This window comes from Puma concolor, chromosome B1 (assembly GCF_028749965.1).
Source record: "Puma concolor isolate L17-30 chromosome B1, mPumCon1.1.hap2, whole genome shotgun sequence".
NCBI classification, from domain to species: Eukaryota; Metazoa; Chordata; class Mammalia; order Carnivora; family Felidae; genus Puma; species Puma concolor.
The window spans coordinates 176,105,149-176,124,935 of NC_141670.1; the positions used below are offsets into that span (position 1 = coordinate 176,105,149).

At 42.8% G+C, this 19,787-nt stretch overlaps 1 protein-coding gene across 2 annotated transcripts in view; it reads left to right on the top strand.

Annotated features, from left to right (window-relative positions):
• The window catches only part of RELL1 (RELT like 1), a 69,549-nt gene that overhangs the window by 21,088 nt on the left and 28,674 nt on the right, over positions 1-19,787 (top strand). For both annotated transcript variants that reach the window (XM_086705250.1, XM_025921698.2), the window contains exons 2-3: positions 11,272-11,496; positions 13,857-13,928. In XM_086705250.1, coding sequence (XP_086561376.1) covers positions 11,272-11,496; positions 13,857-13,928 — 297 coding nt within the window. The remainder of the gene's footprint in view (positions 1-11,271; positions 11,497-13,856; positions 13,929-19,787) is intronic.

Below are 19,787 nucleotides of genomic sequence, written 5' to 3' on the forward strand. Positions count from 1 at the left end.
CATGACCTGAGCTGAAACCAAGAGTTGGACACTCAACCAAATGAGCCGCTCAGGTTCCCCATTTTTTTTTCTTAATATGGAACATTTTACTCTTTTTTTGTTACACTCCCTTTTATTTTTGAGGGAGAGAGAGAGAGAGAGAGAGAGCGTGCACACGAGTGGGAGAAGGGCAGAGAGAGAGGGACAGATGATCCAAAACAGGCTCTGTGCTGACAGCAGTGAGCCTGATGTGGGGCTCAAACTCACGAACTGCGAGATCATGACTTGAGCTGAATGAAGTCGGACGCTCAACCAACTGAGCCACCCAGCCGCCCCCCTTTGTGAACTTTTAATATCCAAATTGAAAGAATCGTAAAGTGGGCACCTGTATATTAACCACTTGGATCCAACATTTTGCCATATCCGCTAGCTGATCCTATCTAGCTAGCTATCCATCCTTCCTTGCTGGACCATTTGAGATCAAGATGCAGACATTGTTACATTTCGCCCTAAATACCTGTATCATTCATCTTGTGGGATTTAGGACTTCCTTCTACATAACCACAGTACCATCATTATACCTGAGAAAATAAACAATGCATCTCTAATCCTGCCTTACCCCAGTTTCCTCAGTTGTCCTCAAAATATACTTTATAGCTGTTTTGAAATTTTTTTATTGATTAAATTTCTGAGCCAGTCAAGGTTTACTTATTGTGTATTTGGTTATATTCGTTTCTAACAAAAGCGAACATTTGGCCAAGGACTGGGGAAGGGAAGAAACTTTCTTGGCCACAGGCAATATTTTGAAATCTTTGGCTACTCGTCTCTCCCTGTTTCCCTCTCCCACAGGTCTGGGGTGCTGCTGAACTCTCCGTTTTGGCATCCTCCAGGGTACTGCTGATCTCACACAGGTATTAGCAGAAGCCTCAGGGACAGCTGCGTTTTCCAAGGGACGTCTTAGCGGAAGGCTTCTGAAAACCAGGGATTCATAGCTGGGCATTGCTGATTTATGCACGATCTGCTGGGGAAGGTGTCTTGGCCCCTGTCTGTTCCCAGAGTGGTCTTCACTGTCCCGAATCAGAGTTCTGTGCTCCAGTGTCATGGAACATTTCAAGGACTTTGACAAAATAATGGTAACTGAGTGACTGGGTGCACTGTCGTGGGTGGGTGGACTCTGGGCGGCTGGATCCTATCTGGATGTCCCCTCCCTGCCTGGTCACAGATTCAGAGTGGGGGTGGGGAGGGCTGTAGCAACTGTTTATCTGGAAGTTGTATAGAAATTGGCGGTGGCCTGAAGTTTCACTACAAAGGTTAGCACTTATTTATATACTGACTTCCATTGTCTTTCCGGTTTCCCTTTGAGCTCATTTGTTCTCCCCATTCATTTTAAGCTTTTTAAAAATGTGTCTGCATAGATGCTCTGTCTCAATAACTGGCACTGTTGGGGATGGTCTTAAAAGCTCTGTGACTTTGGTTTTATCTCTGTAGCCAAAAATAGAAATAATTTGGGGATGATTTAGTTTTGTAGAATTTGTTATGTATTTGCCCCTATCATTAGTGTATGTAATTGATTTAAACTGTGTTTTGACAATTAACTTAATAAAGCAGGTCGTTTTGCAGAAGCTCGTAGATCAATCATGCTAAAGTGGTTTTTGAGAAGCTGCATGTGGGCTGGTCGCGAGCACCTGCCTGGTTTTCATGCAGGCTCTTACCAGTTTTTAACCGTGTGACTTCGGACTCCCCGAATCTGCGATTCCCCTTCTATAAAAGGATAGTACCCACCTCGTAGAGGTTTGAAACCCTTGGGGCCCAAGGCTGAAACTTTACAAATGTAATCCACTGCTTCAGAAGCCAAATCAAGGGGCTCCTACCCAGGTGGCTCAGTCGGTTAGGCGTCCGACTCATGATTTTGGCTCAGGTCACGATCTCATGGTTTCATGAGTTCGAGCCCCACGTCGGGCTCAGTGCTGGCGGCATGGAAACTGCCTGGGATTCTCTCTCCTTCTCCCTCTGCCCCTCCCCCAGCCAATGCTATCTTTGTCTCTCTCAAAATAAATAAACTTAAAAAAAAAAGAAATCTGATCAAATACGTCAATGCTTATGCAGCACACTCACCGGAATAGAGGTCATATATAGATAGCTTCACATCAGAGCAGAACAGGTGTGGCCACCAATGTGCTTCTCAGATTTGGTTTTGCTATGAAGTGAAGCATAAAAGTTTTTGTTCTCAAGGCTTTTTGGATTTTGCCTGATGGACACAACAGGGTCAGCCTGTGTTTTTTATCTCCAGTCACGCTTTGCGGATGGGGCTGGAGAAGGTTGGGAACGTGGAGAGCCATGGAGAAACCATTGGCTGCAGCTCATAATTTTTCAGCTGAGCAGACTGAGGTCCACAGAGGTAAAGCGACTTGTTCAGATCACAGAGGTAGCCAGTGGCAAAGCTGAATGAAGAAAAACCCTTTTAGGGAAATGTACGTCTATTGATCTTAGTAATCTAGACCAAAAATAGACTGCTCTTGGGCACCGTGATTTGAATCTTCACTAAAAACAAAATAGGGCGTGTGTGTGTGTTTAAAAGTGATTTTCCAGCCAGGCTTCGTGTGGGTTATCTATATACCGGCCAGTGCCTTTTCCATCACTGAGCTGTCAGGTCACCCTGCTGGGAAACCCTAGATTCTGAGAATGTGTACCCTTTCCTGATAAAAGGGGAAGGATACCTATCAGAACCATCAAAATGTCTCTTGGTTGGAGCAAAGCTGCTTGGGAGAGGTCACAAGGGCCTCCTTATCTGTAGTCTCTGGTTATTAGCTTCGTTTTCCCCATTGTTTAGCAACCTTGAGCAATGCCCACTGGGTTTGAGGAATGCCATTTCCAGGCTTCTCAGCTCCTCTGACCACTGAGGTCAGTTGGAAATACAAGCATTATTTAGAACCAAGCTAAAAAGCTGCTTTTGATTTTGGGGATTGACTTGGAGCCATTTCTTCAGAGCTCTTCCTCAGTTCCTTGCCATCTGCAGGCTTTTTTTTTCACGTCTTCTTTTGTGACCTTCTTAATGAGATGTTGGCAAGTCACAATACATAGTGGGTCCTCAAAATGCAATGAAGAAACCAGACCTGGCTGGGTCTAGGAAAAATCCAAAGGATTTTGATAAACACTGGCTTTTGTTAAACATTTTTTTACTTGCGATGTTGCTGAAGGGAATCACATTCCTCATTGAGAGCCAAGAACTCCCTGCTTCGGTGGGCTTGCTGTGTGCAGGACAAACTCCAGATGAGGCGATGGGCTTCTTTTTGAAGAGGTTGAGTGGACGTGGGTTGTGGCCTGGGTCAGATTTTGGAGTGGGGAGGGAGGTCAGAGACGGGGACAAAAAACAGTTTCGTATTTGTCCATTAGTGCTGGGCATTTTTAAAACCTATCCTACTTCCTGCTGCGATAATTGGAAACCACGGTTTTGAAGTTTGGGGAGTCTTTACTCTAAGTTGTGAAATAGGAGAGCAAACCAGCATTTAGCATTTTGACAGAGACGTAGCTAAGTGAGAAAATATTGTTGAAAGAGAACTAATTAAAATATACCTTACACACGCATTTGTACTTGGATGGTGCCCAGTTACATATAGGCACGGTTTTACGTATGTGGAGACCCAGGCTTCCAGAAGGTAAGAGGAAACAATATAAAGGCAAGCAGCATCCAGACGGACTGGTTTGAATTGAGGCACGGCCACCAAGTAGCGGGGTGACCTTGGGATGGTTGCTGTACGTTTCTGTGCCTCCTTTCCCCATCTGTAATGTGGGGATAGACCTCTAACTCTGCCCTAAGTTTGTCGTGAAGATTTGATGCTTAGCTTAGCGTTGGCTCCTAAATGCTCTGTAAATGTGGTAGTTATTGTTGTCAGTGGTAACAGAGAAATAAACCACTCTGAGCCACACTTCCATCTCTTCTGGAACACCATCTCCCCCAAAACAGTTCTCTTCCTAGTTTACTATGGCTCTGTATGCTTTTGGTTCTGACTCTGATCGCTGGTCCCTTACTGTGCTGGGCTTTCCGGCTTGTGTGGACCTCTCCACATGGGTTAGCCTTGCTGGAGATTTGGGGTGCTCCTCTCGGCTGTGCCCTGAGTGCCTGTGCACAGCCCTCTCCTGTTCCTCTCCTGTTCGCTCAGTCTCTCCGCCAGGCCCACCTGCTGCCCCCAGATCTCAACAGATGTCATCTCTTCCTATTTATTCTGAGAGAAAATGGAGGTGTCATGCACCTTGTGCCCTCAACTTCCTTCAGCCCGCTATTGAGCTCTCTAACTCACAGACCCCCTGATTCAGGAAGAAGTGAATTTTTTCCCCCCTATTCCAGTATTTAATCTGTCTGCCTATGGAAATCTCCTCAAGGCTATCACTCCTGATTCCCTCTCAGTCTCTTCCTTTTGCCCTTTTCGTATGTAAATACATTGGTTTCAGCCGCTTAAAAACAAAACAAAACTCCAAACAGAAATTTCTTCCTCTCACCCTGAAGGTGAACTACCCTACTACCCTTTTTGTGCTTCTACTGGGCTTTTAGAAGGGGTACACTGAGCTCAGTCTCTCTTCTTCAACCCAGGAAATCGAATCTTACATTCTGGTCTACTGAAAAACTGCTGTGCAAGGCCACGAAGATCTATTTTCCTTCCAATTTAATTTATTTTTTCTTTGTATGTATGTATTTATTTACTTTGGGATTTTGAAGTTTACTTCAAGAAACTACAGAAAAACAGGAAGTAAAGTACAAGGAGAAAGTTTAAAAAATTCCAAGCAGCTTCTTAAATTAGAAACTAATGGTTTCCCATGAGTCCTTAGAAACTTCTATGTTGCCTGACTTGTCTGAGTTCTCAATTCTTTTTCTCAAGAGTCTTCTCAGGTTGTTTGTTTCTTGTTTCTTTTTTTAAATTGTGTTAAGAACATTTAACACGAGATCAGCCCTCTTAACAAAGTTTTAAGTGCGTGATACAGTCTTGTTAACAGCAGGCACAATGCTGTGCGGCAGGATAGAAACATTATACCCATTCAATAGGAGCTACCCGTTGTCTCCTCCCCCCACTCCAGGCAATCACCATTCTACTCTCTGTTTCTATAAATTTGCCTATTTTAGATTGCTCATAAAGTGGAATTATGCAGCGTGTGTCCTTCTGTGACTGGCTTTTTTCACTTATGTACATTTTTTCACTAATGCCCTCCTGGACCGTTTATACTGTTGTCTATGGCAGGATTTCCTTTTTTTTTTTTTTTTTAATTTTTTTTTTAATGTTTATTTATTTGTGGGAGAGAGAGAGACACACACACACAGAGTGTGAGCAGGGGAGGAGCAGAGAGAGAGCAAGACACGGAATCCGAAGCAGGCTCTAGGCTCCGAGCTGTCAGCACAGAGCCCGACATGGGGCTTGAACTCACGGACCGTGAGATCGTGACCCGAGCTGAAGTCAGACGCTTAACCAACTGAGCCACCCAGGCGCCCCTGGATTTCCTTCTTTTTTTAAGGCCGAAAGGGATTTGGTTGTATATGTACACCGTCTTTTCTTTATCTATTTAGTCATCAGTGAACAAACACTTAGGTTGATTCCATATCTTGGCTATTGTAAATAATACTTGCAGTGAATATGGGAAGCAGTTATCTCTTTAAGATCCTGATTTCAGTCCTTTTGGGTAAATAGGATAAGTTGGACTGCTGGATCATATGGTAGTTCTATTTTTAACTTTTTGAGGAACTTATTGTTTTACATAGTGGCTGCACCAATTTTCCATTTCCTTCCTATTTTAGTTGCTCTCTCTTGCAGCTTCTGACCTTGCTGACTGCTCATTCCTTTTGGAAACTCTATCCTCTGTTCTAGGGTAGAACCCTGGCTTCTCTCCCTCAGCTTCCTCATGGAGTGGATCCGGTTTCTCACTGGATATTTCCGTCTGGTTGTCCCCATGTTCAAAACTGAACTCGTGATAGCGTCCTCTCCATGCCGAGTATATTAGTTTTCTTGGGCTGCTGTCGCAAAGTACCACAAACTGGGTGGCTTAAAAAAGAGCCTCACACTTCTGGAGGCTGGAATTCCAAGATCAAGCCCGGCAGAGTTGCTTCCTTCTGAGGGCTGTGAAGAAGAATCTATTTCATGCCTCTCTCCTAGCTTCTGGTGGTTTCATGGAAGTCTTTGGCCTTTAGAAGCATCACCCCATCTCTGCCTGTATCTCCACATTGTGTTTTCCCTTTGTACCTGTCTGGCTCCACATTTCTCCTTTGATAAGGACATGTGGGATTTGAGTCCACTCCAATGACCTCATTGTAATTTGATTACCTTTGTAAAGACCCTGTATTTTAATAAGGCCACATTCTGAGGTACTTGGGATACTTCAACATTTGAATTGGGAGGGAGGTAAAATTCAACACATCACACCAAGCAAGCTTCCTTTTCTTTAAAGTTATTCCCCATCTTGATGAATGACATCAATGTCCACCATGTTATCAAGCAGAAACTTAGGCATCATCCTTATCGATTCACTTGCCCTTACATGAACTTGGGATTCAGAGCTTGTAGAACTTGAAGGCAAAATTTTGGAAGAGGAACCTTCATAGCATCCAACAGTTTCCCAGAGGGGTCTGTGATTCCCAAATGGCTGACCACCTCTGTTTTGTATCTTTTTTTTTTTTTCTAAGGTGTCTATCACTTTAGTACAAAAGGAATACATACATATGAATTTTAGAAAATTATAGATAAGTATAAAAATAAAATTTAAAGTTATTCTATTATTCAGTTACCTGAAATCACTTAATATTTTGGTCATTGCTTTGTACATTTTATGCCTTCTTGCATTTTTAAAAAAACTAGTTGGACCATACTGTATGTAAGATGTTGAATCAAGCCTTTTATATTCAACATTGTATCTTAAGTGTTTTCTCATGTCTTCATGAAATCTTTATAGTTTTAAATGATGCATATTATTCCATCAAATGGGTGGATAATGACTGACTTAGATATTTTCTTACTATCCCATGATCAAAATTCATATTGTTGCCATTTTTTGTTTTATAGAGAGTGTGGCAACCACTTTTGCTATTCAATTGGATTCAAATAATTTGTTTGTAATTCAGATATGACTCAGCTGGGGAGAAAGAGAAAGATGGTCAATGTCTCTAAACAAGTCTTTAGTGTAAACTGAAGGAAAACTAAATTTGCCTAAGTTAACAATGTTTTAAGGCATTATTTGTGAATAGTTACTTTGTAATTTTAAAGTTATTTTTATTGAATTGCTATGGTAGGTCACAGTAGATTCTCAAGTCAACTGCTTTTTATTAGTTCTTTGTAGTCTATAACAGGGCTGTCCAACAGAACTTTTGGAGATGATGAAAATGTTCTTAAAATTTTTTTAATGTTTATTTATTTACTTTTGAGAGAGAGAGAGAGCACAAGCAACAGAGGGACAAAGAGCAAGAGACACAGAATCCGAAGCAGGCTCCAGGCTCTGAGCTGTCAGCACAGAGCCTGACGTGGGGCTCAAACTCACAAACCATGAGATCATGACCTGAGCTGAAGTCTGATGCTTAACCGACAGAGCCACCCGGGGGCCCCGAAAATGTTTTTTATCTGACCTGTCCAGTATGGTAGCAATTACTACCCATGTGACTACTGAACGCTTAGAATGTGATTAATGCAACTGAAGAACTGGATTTTTAATTTTACGTCATTTTTATTGGCTTACATTTAAAATGTTTATTTTTGAAAGTGAGAGAGAAAAAGAGCATGCGTGTGAGCGAGGGAGGGGCAAAGAGAGAGGGAGAGAGAGAATCCAAGCAGGCTCCATGCTGTCAAGTGCAGAGCTCAACGCAGGGTTCCATCTCACAAACCATGGATCATGACCTCAGCGGAAGTCAAGAGTCAGACGCTTAACCAACTGAGCCACCCAGGCGCCCCTTAATTGACTTAAATTTAAATAGCTACTTGTGGCTAGTGGCCACCATATTGGATAGTACAGTTCTATCAAGGTGGTGAGTAAACACTTTTACAATGCGTGCCTCTTCCTAAACACTCTTCTACGTGCTTTACATATTAATATATTTAATCCTTACGATGACTCCATGAAGTAGTCTTCTAGTTTCTATTTGGTGGATAACAATTTACCTCAAAGCTTCGTGGCTCAAAACAACAACAGTCACTCATTTTGCTTAGAAATCTACAAGTTGTCAGGATTCAGAAACAGCTCATGTTTGTTCCATGCATCACTAGCTGGGGCTCTTGGGTCTACTTCTAAGATACTCAGTTACAGAGTTGGCAAGTTGATGACTGTTATTGGGTTCTTTTCTTGAGGAACCTTCGGTTTCTGCACGGCATGGTGATTAGTTTCCAAAAGCAAGTGCCCCAAGAGACAGGAGGTGGAAACTGACAAAGTGTCACTCCATATTCTATTGATCAGGCAAACCTCAGAGTATATATTCAAGGGTAGGAGGTACAGACTTCTCGGTTGGAGCAGTACCAAAGGATTTGGGGCCATGTTTTAAAATCATCCTAGAAAGATATAATCATTTTGATTTTATTGAATAATGAGGCAACTGAACATAGAACAATGAAGTAACTTGCCCAAGGTGACATGCCTAATAGATGGCAAAGCTGTTATTCATGTCGGGCGTTCTGACCTTGGAACCCCAGTGCTATATCGCGTCTCTCTGTAATTCATGTTTCACTAATTTAGATTCATATCTTCTTCAGTTTTCCCATGGTAGAATAATTACGAGATTAAGTGACTGATACTTGTTTGTAAATCACAGACTCTAAATAATGTAGTATTTGCAAGGGTTTGCCAAATACCAAATGGATGATAAAGACACATTCTCAACCCCCTGATTCAGGAGGAGCTGTTGGCTCCAATTCTGAGCCCCTCCACTTTTGTCCCTATTCCTACTGCCCTCCAAAGAGAATTGGTTGTCACTTCCAGATTGAAACAGACCATGATTCTGAGTAAAACTCTCTCGGTCTTAGCATGTTGCCTGCTTCACCTATTCCTGTTACATGGAATATATGTTACTAAAAAGGAATTAATAGGGACACCTGGATGCCTCAGTCCGTTAAGCGTCCAACTCTTTATTTTGGCTCAGGTCACTATCTTGTGGTTTCATGGGTCTGAGTCCCATTTCGGACTCTGTGCTGATAGCACAGAGCCTGCTTGGGATTCTGTCTCCCTCTCTCTACCCCTCCCCTGCTTTCTCTCTTTCTCAAGATAAATAAATAAACTTAAAAAAAGGAATTTTTAAATAAGACTTACTTAGAATTATAAAAGGAGTTAAAGAAATGTTTCTGGTTTTTACTGAAAGGCTGGTAGTTAAATCCTGATTTAGATGATATATTTGTGCATGTTTAGGGAAGTGTGTGTGTGTGTGTGTGTGTGTGTGTGTGTGTGCGCGTGTGCTTCCATTTATTTGTTCATTCATTTATTATATTGATTCCTGGAAGATAAATCAGAAAAAAAAATAGGTTATCCCCAATTCTAGAGATTGTCTGATAAAATAATGAAAGCAGCCTTTTACAAACCTAAGAAACCAGCAATTTCCTTTCATGTTCAAAGGTAATCGATATTTCCATGTGAAAGACTGATGGCCCTTTGTATGGCCTCTGGTTTGCAAATTGGGCTTCTGTTTGCTGCAATAATGCAATGTGGTTATTTCACACCTGATATTTGTCCCATTCAATCATTGCCACATGGATTCTTTTTTATCAAAACACTCTTTGAGAGAGCTTATAATTAAGTGTATTTAGTTTTCCAATTTCTGAGTGTCTTTTCTGTTTTTTTCTTTTTTAATTTTTTTAAGGCAGAGGGGGAGAGAGAGAGAGAGAGGGAGAGAGAATGAATCCCAAGCAGGCCCCACGCTGTCAGTGCAGAGCCTGATGCAAGGCTCAAGTTCACAAATCACGAGATCATGACTGGAGCCAAAATCAAGATTTGGATGCTTAACCAACTGAGCCACCCTGGCATCCTCCTATTTCTGGGTTTCTTAAGCAGCACTGTGAATCTCCCTGATGTAGAGAACTTCATTTTAGCACTTCAGAATCTGAGTATTCCAAATAACGAGGCTTCATTTCAATCAAATCTCACATTTCCCTTTACTTCTCATCCTGCCTGACCCCCTCCTTCGTTTCATAATTCTCTTCTCATTTTGTGTCTGTGAGTTGGTACTTTGCTGGTTTTCTATGTAATTTGCTCTTTCTCTGGTATCTTCATTGGCCATGTCTCATGACTGCACCAGGCTCTCTGCCTCTCACTGTCCTTCATAGAGGAGATTCAGATCCCTATGCGCATGGGCCTCTTGGGAGCCTACGTGTGGTATCCCTGCAGGCTTGGATGTCTGCCACCTCTGGTAATAAGTCCACGTGATGCTTTGACATGCCCACAGGCAAATTTCTCCTTTTCTCTGAAAGATGCCTCCTTCCCAGCTGCCCTATTTTTGTTGTCATAAAACAGGTCCCTGCTGTTATTCTTTCTTCTGTTTACCCATGTGTATGCCTTCCACGGCATTTCTCTCAACCTGTGACCTGCCTGTATGTTTTGTTTAGGGACTGATGCCATTCTGGATTTTTCTCTTTCGCATATTTTAGGTCTGTCAGCTTACTAAACCCTTCTAGAACATAAGCTCCGTGAGGACAAGGATCTTTGTTTTACTCAGTGATATATCACACGCACCTAGCATGGTGACTGCCGTAGTTGAGCATTTACTATGTTGTCAAAAAGGTTTGAAATGTTTTACGTGGATAATTTATTTCACCTTCATAACACCCTAGAAGGGTGGGACGCTTCTATTAGTATGCCTGTTTCACGAGAAACTGAGGCATGGAGATTCTAAGTTATTGCCCAGTGTCACCCAGCTGCTAGGTGGTACAGCCAGGACTTGAACCCGGGTCTCCTGGGTCCATGCTCTTAACCACTAAGCACCCCGCTATAATGCCACCGAACGATAGCGTGTTTGCTTTGTGCTTATGTTTCACCGGAACTCTGTACCTGCTTTCTGCCCTGTGTGGGTGCTGCCACAGCTGAAGAAGCACACACTAGCTTGGGAGGTTTTGAAAGAAATTCCCAGGGTGGGACCTAGTTTATGAGGAGCAGGGACAGGAAGGGGACTCAGACTTTGAGCCAAGCCTGGCCCTCAGCCTGTGTTCTGTGCTGCCAGACCCACCAGTCTCCGCGTGGCCCACGGTTTGGGGAGGAGACTCGGATTTAACGTGCACGTTCCCCAGTGTTGTCAGGTTTTTCTTGCCTCCGACAGACGTCTGACGTGGCCTTGTGTATTTCTTCCTATAGACAATGGTGGCAGCCGCACGTTGCACTCCAAAACGGAGACGACACCGTCGCCCACTAACAATACTGGCAATGGACACCCAGAGTATATCGCATATGCACTCGTCCCTGTGTTCTTCATCATGGGTCTCTTCGGCGTCCTCATCTGCCACCTGCTCAAGAAGAAAGGCTATCGTTGTACAACAGAAGCTGAGCAAGATGTGGAAGAGGAAAAGGTTGAAAAGATAGGTAAATACCTGCATTCTCTTTATGGAGATGTGGATAGGGACGATTTTTTTTTTTTTACGATTTTATTTTATTTTTAATCTCTACACCTAGTGTGGGGCTCGAACCCACCACTCTGAGATCAAGAGTCGCATGCTGTACTGACTGAGCCAGCCAGGTGCCCCAAGTGGGGGCAATTTTGAAATAAGTAACCAGTCATATGTATTTTCCATCTCTATGAGGCAAAATGGTCCATCTTCGCAGTAGGTGGTATGGCGGAGTGTCCGTGTAGATTTCGTAGTAACCCCACCTAGAGCTTGAAACCTGCCTGTCCTTTATGAAACACCTACCAGCTCATTCCTTGTGACCTTGGGCAAGTCACATATGCTCTAAATCCCTACTATGTATAATTTAACTAGAATTTTTTTTTTTAATTTTTTTTTTTCAACTTTTATTTATTTTTGGGACAGAGAGAGACAGAGCATGAACGGGGGAGGGGCAGAGAGAGAGTGAGACACAGAATCGGAAACAGGCTCCAGGCTCTGAGCCATCAGCCCAGAGCCCGACGCGGGGCTCGAACTCAGGGACCGCGAGATCGTGACCTGGCTGAAGTCGGACGCTTAACCGACTGCGCCACCCAGGCGCCCCTAATTTAACTAGAATTTAATCTTAGTTAATTTCATGCCAATTTAATTTAATTTAAATGAGGGCAGTGATCTCCACTTTGTAGGATTATTGTGGAATTTAGAGAGATGATGCATTTGGTATTTGGCACATAAGCCCACTCAGTAAATATGAATCCTTACTATTTATTATTAAAAGAGATTCTAATAAGGATAATGTGAAATATAAATAGCTCTCACCACTTGTATGGTATTACTCTTGCTGGGGGAATTCGATCTTAAATCTGTGTGACTGAAATTTATATTTATTAAGTAAAATAATTGTGTCAACAGTGCGATAAAAGTGTGGCAAGAAATGGTGCCTTAGATTAACTTGAGGATAGTTTACCTTTTCCTCTTAACGTGGAGTGTTAGGCAGTGTTCAGAAACACCCAAGAGAATGAGATTTTCTTTCTTCATAGATGTTTTTTTTCAACCATCCTTCAGGGACATTTCCAGACTTGGAGTTGGGGAGTAGTACCTAACCCTCCTTATCCCTTTCAGCTCCTCAAAGGTCAGTTTTTGCAGAGGGGGACATTTGGAGTAGGTCACCTTTCGAGAAAGTCCAAAGGGCGGACTGGGGGAGCTTCCTCATTCCTTGCCAGCCTGCTGGCCTGTTGGTTTTTCCCACTCCCACTGACCTTTGAGGCAGAGAGAGAACCCGGTTGCAGGATGAGTCATGTGTAGCTGTGAGCAAACCAAAGCTGAGTGTTTGTCAATAGAAAGCAAGCCTCCTCCTCCCCTCCTTCAAAGATGCTCTGTAAGCTGGCTTAGCAGGTCAACATTTGCACCGTCTGGCCAGATGTGTGTTTTCACAGAGGGGAAAGCCGACTATGGATGGAGAAGACACCTTCCCAGGTACACGAGTAGGACACTGCACACCTTGATTCGTTCTCTGTGAACTAAGATGGTGTATTTCAACCCTCCTTTTTCCTTCCTCCCTGAAATTACACAGTTTCAGAGTGGAGGTTTGATTTTTCTTCAAACACTGTCACATATACAGAGTCTCATAAAGTTAACGGTTTGTGGGCAAATAACCACGGCTGAAATTTAGGTCAGTTGCAAGTGTATTTAAAAGAAAGGAGAGGCTTATAAACATGGATGAATAATTGCCCCCAAAGAAATTCATACTCTAAATTAATGTAGTATACCTGCAATTAAAAGAAAATCCAAGGCGGGGGGTGCCTGGGTGGCTCAGTTGGTTAAGTGTCAGACTCTTGATATCGGCTCACGTTGTGATCTGCAGTTGTGAGATTGAGCTCCGCGTCAGACTCTGCACTGAGCATGGGGTCTGCTTCGGATTCTGTGTCTCCCTCACTCTCTGTCCCTCCCCTACTTGCTTGCATGCAAAATCAATCAATCAATCAATCAATCAATCCAAGGAGAATTTTTTCTTTTAATTAACTATCTTCTTCCCATTTCCCCTAAGGGTTTAAGGAAATGATGAGAGAGAAATATAGTAGTAATGACTGATACAGATGCATGAAAGTGGGTGTTTGGACTTGGGAAGACGGTTGATGGATAATTCTGGTACTGATTATGTCTGTTATATATGCCAAGGAAATCACCATGGACTGTGCCCCAGGCAGTTTGGGGCTGAAGGAAGAAAGCCTAGACCCTTAGTGCCACGGCAAGAACTTTCTTGAGACTGTTCAGTGAGGTGTCATGGAATCCACAGAAGTGACCAGTTTAACCCATGCCCTCCTCTGCCTTCTCTTTCAGAGTTGAATGACAGTGTAAATGAAAACAGTGACACCGTTGGGCAGATTGTTCGCTACATCATGAAAAATGAAGGTATGGATGTTTTAGTGTTCCAGAACAATTCGATATTCATATGTGTTATTGAAAACTTGCTTCAGAGAGTCAGAATTTGTATGAACTGTCCTGTCAATATTTCTGGTCATTGGCAGCACCTTTTACCTAAGCTCATTAAGCCATTAAGCTTTCAGGTTATCCAACCATGAAGTTTCACGTAAGTGTGTTTTCAGAGAGCCAGTGGGTGTGAGCAGTGCATAAAGCCCGCCCTGGAGGCTCACCTTCCAGTCCTGGCCTCACTTTGTTTTTTTTTTTTTTTATTTATTTTTGGGACAGAGAGAGACAGAGCATGAACGGGGGAGGGGCAGAGAGAGAGGGAGACACAGAATCGGAAACAGGCTCCAGGCTCCGAGCCATCAGCCCAGAGCCTGACGCGGGGCTCGAACTCCCGGACCGCGAGATCGTGACCTGGCTGAAGTCGGACGCTTAACCGACTGCGCCACCCAGGCGCCCTTGGCCTCACTTTGATTTGAGGGAAGTCACATTACCTCATGGAGTCTCCATTTCCACCTGTTTTTAAAAGGAGGATAATAAATAATATTTATATGGTAACATTGTTGTGACATCCTGCATGTAAAATGCTTATTAGTATAGTAGGCGCTCAAACATCGTCTGTTCCTTTCTTTTTTTTTTTTGTATTAAAAAAAAGCTGTGGTAAAATAGACAAAACATAAAAAGTTACCATTAAAGGTACAGTTCGGTAGCATTAAGTACATTCATAATGATGTAAGCCGTCACTACTGCCTTGTTCCAGAATGTTTCCATCATCCCAAACTGAAACTCTGTACCCATTAAACAGTCACCGTCCACACCCCACCGCCCTCCCCCGGCCACCCTCCGGCGACCTCTCTGCTTCTGTCTCCATGGATTTGCCTCGGGATCTATTCTCAAGTGTTCCAATTTTTAAACAGTTTAACCTTTGTGGACATAGGCAATTTCCCCCCTCGGAAATGTGCTCTTAACTCCTCTTTTCTGAAGTGGAGGATGAACTGAACCTTGATTTGATAAATCAGGGTTCTTGTTCAGAACACTGGTTATTATTTCTGTAGGATACCATTACAGGGGTGCACAGGGTGAGGCTCTCAGTGACTTTTGGGGCATGTGGAACTCGTTGGGCACATCTCCAATAGCTGCAGATCGCCGTACTTTGAGTTCTCACGAGAATCGAAAAGAAAACCTCTTCCTTGGGCTCTGTCCTGGCTCCAGTCACAGCGGTGCTGTAGGGCACACCGATGCAGCCGAGCCATTCGTCCGAAGGGGAAACTAGCCGTACTGCTAAGTAGAAACTGCTGCTCTGCCTCCAGCCCTTCCCTGGGGAGCCCCACCCCCACAGCCTCACTGTCAAGCAGAGCACTGGCCCAGCCCTGGGTGTGGGTCAGCCTTTTGACTTAGAGAAACAGCAGTTTCAGCTGGTTCTGCATCATTTTCATTATTCTTTACAGTGTGCTTTTCATATGTAATCTCATTTAATCCTCACACTGTCCCTCTAAAGTTGGTATTGTTTTTCTTAAAACGTTTATTTATTTGAGAGAGAGAGAAAAGAGCATGAGTGGGGGAGGGGCAGAGAGAGAAAGAAAGAATCCCAAGCAGACCCCACACTGTTATAGTGTAGAGCCCGACTCGGGGGCTGGATCCCACGACCATGAGATCGTGACCTGAGCCAGAATTAAGAGTCAGATACTTAACTGGCTGAGCCACCCAGGCACCTCTAAAATTAGTATTGTTATACCCATTTTACAGGTGCAGAAATGAAGGCTTCAAGTAGTTGAGTTCACATGGTCAGTGAACAGCTTAGCCCTAGCTGGGTCTCTTTCAACTACACAGCATTACCTCTCCTCTCTTTAATTTGTGGTTTCAGTTTCTACAGGATGTAAAACCGCATAATCAATCTTATTAGAATGGCATTTAAAGTAAGAACAAAAATGACCAGAATACTTGGATTTTGATCTCTGCCTTCCGGAGACCTTCCTTCAGGGAATATATTTGGTGATGTTATTCATTAATACCCAATGGTGCACATTTCTACATAAGAAATCATTTTTAATTTGCACAAGAAATAAACAAATATGTTCTTGGCATGGAAACTTCAGGCCAACGGAGGTACACATGGTGAGGCATGGCATGCCTTGTGCATTGGAAACTACCTCACATGGCTTTGGGATCTTGGGGGCCTTTGGGACTGGGGCTTCTGAGAGCTGGGGCAGCTGCTAAATTAGTTAGTATGGGATGTGGTGGGACTGACTGTTGGATCAGAAATAAATAAATTGTGAAAACTTTGCAAGGGCTGAAGTTCTTATGTACAACTTCCTTGTATGAGCTGAGTGTTTGCCATATGGTGGCCCTGAGGGCTTTCTAGGGACTAACAACCTTTCGATTCAGATACTTCATTCCCAATTTACAGTTGAGAAACCAAAAGGCCCACAGTGCTTAACTAGCTTGCCAACATCACACGGCTGGCAAGTGGCAGAGCTGAGATTTGAACTGTAGCATCTGCCTCCAGAGTCTGTACTTAACCACTTGCTGTTACTGCCTCTTTCCTGGTAGCAGGAAGGAGGGATGGAGGGGTCTTCCTTTCAAAGAGATAAAGTGTACAGCTGGGATAGTTTATAAAACTCTTAAGCATTAAGTCATTAAATTCTCAAAACTACCTTATGGAGGTAGGCCCTTTTACCATCACATCTTGCAGATGAGGAAACTGGCCCAGAGCTCATACGACAAGCAGCATATGGCAGGATGGGCCAACAGTGGCACTCTGCTTCATTACAGCAGAGGAAAAGCGTTTGACTTTCTGGAACAAGCTTGCTGTGTAGTTTCCTACCTCCCACACTCATGGGCAAACAGGTCTGTCCTTTTCTTTTTTAATGATGTCCTTTTCCTTTTGGGAAGAAACCTTTTTGTTTCCTCTGTGTTAATTACCGGTAGGTACATGAAAGTAGCAGCTAAGGTCCTGTTTTCCTTCTTTCTCCTCTGCTCCCTGGTTTTTCCCCTCTCCCCCCGTCCATGCCTTCATTTGTCTCCTGTGATTTCTCCAGTGACCTGTGAGCATGAGTGGTGGTTCGGATCCTTTGGGTGGCCCTTGGTTCTCCTTGGCCACCAGGAGACATCTGTCCTCACTGGACATCCCTTTTCCAGACATGGCCATCTCTAGCTTCCTTCCAGCCTGTGCCCAAACCACAGCTAGGGAATTAGATCCATTGTTGGGTCTCTTACCAGTTTATATCCTAGCTTCTTTGGTTTGCTTTGAGACTTCAATTCTCTAGAGAACAAATGCATTTTTAATCTTTTGTCTATGTCTTTAGCAGTCTCTGGACTTAATATCAATTTAGACCTGCCTATTGACATTAATTCAGTTTTCCATTTCTTTAATTGTAAGCACACGGTAACATAACTTTTCCTTTAAAATTGAAAAAAAAAAAAAAGGAATACAATTAAATACAACCCATCCATTACCATTTGCCATGTTTATTTAGGTTTTCTTTGCCTGTACTTACATATTTTAAAACATTTGCTATCATGATTTATGAATAGTCTTCTGCTTTGCATTTTTAATTTGACTAATGGGGTAATATTTCACCTGTACTCATGGTGACATTCTTGCTTATGGTTTAAACATATCGTGTCTCGAATGTTGCAAATCAGGTTCGTTTAGGTAAATCTTTTGAGGGATACATTTATCAGCTGACCTGCATACTGATCACTGTCCTGCTAATCTCAAGGCTTGGATTAACCACAGTGCTACCCTTAATTTATCTTTGTAAATAGATTGAATTGAAGAGTGTGTGGGTGGTCATTGGGGTTTTCTTGGGTTCTATGGGAATTTGGAAAATACCTGCACGTTTATAGCTCTCTTGCAGGCCCTTAAACTATCTGATCTGGTAACAATGAAGATACTGTGATTATTCTAGGCAGGGAGATCCTTTTGTGAAATGCTTACCTTGGGGTTCAATTGATACTATGGCAGGAGGGATTCGGTTACAAATTATCATTACTGAGTAGGTCTCTGAAAATTGCTATAATGATTATGCAAATGCCCTATGAAGCATTAAACTATTGATCATTTGGGTAGGGACTTGGACATTGAAGAATGAAAAGGATAACATGGGGTCAAAAGCACCCACCCAAAGTCAGATGGACCAGGGTTTGTGTCCAGCTCTGTCACGCTAGCTGTGTGACTCTGGCCAGTCAGTTATGATCTTTAGTGCCTCAGCCTCTGTATCTGTAAAATGGGCATGATGATTCTGTCTATTCTGGACTTGTCAGGAGAGTCAAACATGGTAGGGTCTCTAAAGCTTTCGGTCAGTGGCTGGCACATGGCAGGCACTCAGATTTGGCCGGTGGCAATAGTTCTGGCCTGGGGATTTGCCTTGATTGCAAGGGAATGTTTGCAGAAAAGACTGGTAGTGGAAGAAATAGGGCATTTCTCCTGCCTCATTTTCACTGCTTTATACCTAAGATCAGGCAGAAATTCAGGACAGAAGAGAGGAAGCATTTCATGAAATTCCTACTCTCTAGAAAATGTCTCCTGTTCCTGACAGGCTTTCCTTGCCCTGTAACTGACCCCTCCCATTCTCTGGATACCCATGAAGGGAAGTAGAGTCGACAGAATGTTTACAAGAGCAGGGGAGCCATCTTTTATGGCTTATTGGAGTTATGAGTCACAATCAAGGAGGGGATACATATTCAAAAGAACTTAATCAGATGATTGCTCCTTCATAGTAATTCTACAGCCAAATTCAAGCATGTGTTTGAGTCCTAATGGTGAGGTTATGTTAGAAAGTTTTCTCATCCCGGGAAACCACATGACCTCACACACTGAACCTCCTCGGACAGGGAGGGTGTGGGTCATGTTTACACAGAAACTTGAGTCCACTCTTAAAGAATTCACTCATAGCAAACAATGGGGCTATTTATTAATTTTTATGAGAGATAAGGGCGAGGTACAGGAGCACATAAATATAGAAAAAATAACACAAGTTTATAAAAGAACAGTTTTAGGAATGATTTTAATGTATTTTAATAATCTTCCTCGATCATTTTCTGACTCCATGTTTCTAAGGAAGGTCATCTTTAGAGGTGGTAAATTTTCTCCGGCAACTAATTTAAACTTTTGTTTTTAAAAAGCCCATTCTTGTAAGTGAGTGCCGTTAGTGCTGTCTTTATTTTCATACCTTTTTTGTTGTTGTTGTTTTCCCTCTTTATTGTTTGTAGTCTTGAAGTTTAGATGGCAGAGAATAAGCGTCAACTGGCAAATTACTGTGGGTATTCCCTAAACCCCTTGACTACACAGAAATTAATTTTGTGCATCCTTATTATTAGTCAAAAGGAAAATGAGTGACATCACTAGACTGTATTGGAGTTTGTGTCACAGAAGGTAACGTGTCTTCTTTGTTGTGTGGGAGAACATACAAGCTGCCGATCCATTTCAGTACGTTTTCAGTAACGACAAGAGGCTTACTTAGGTCAAAACGTGTGTTAGGGAATGCATTTGGCCATCCTCACAGACAGTCATGAAGGGCAAAGAGGATATTTCTTTTAGAAAAGATGGCCTGCTGTGTTAATGGTTACACCTGGGGGGCTCAGTCAGTTAAGCGTCCAACTCTTGATTTCGGCTCAGGTCATGATCTCACGGTTCATGAGTTCAAGCTCCCAACTGGGCTCTGTGCTGATGGTGCGGAGCCTGCTTCGAATTCTGTCTCTCCTCCTTTCTCTGCCCTTCCCCTGTTCGCACGCTGTCTCTCTCTCTCAAAATAAATAAACTTACAAAAAAAAAAAGGAAAGATGGCATGTTGTGTTAGTATTTCTTTTAAAAGAATCTGTTTATTTGTAAGGGTTGTAAAG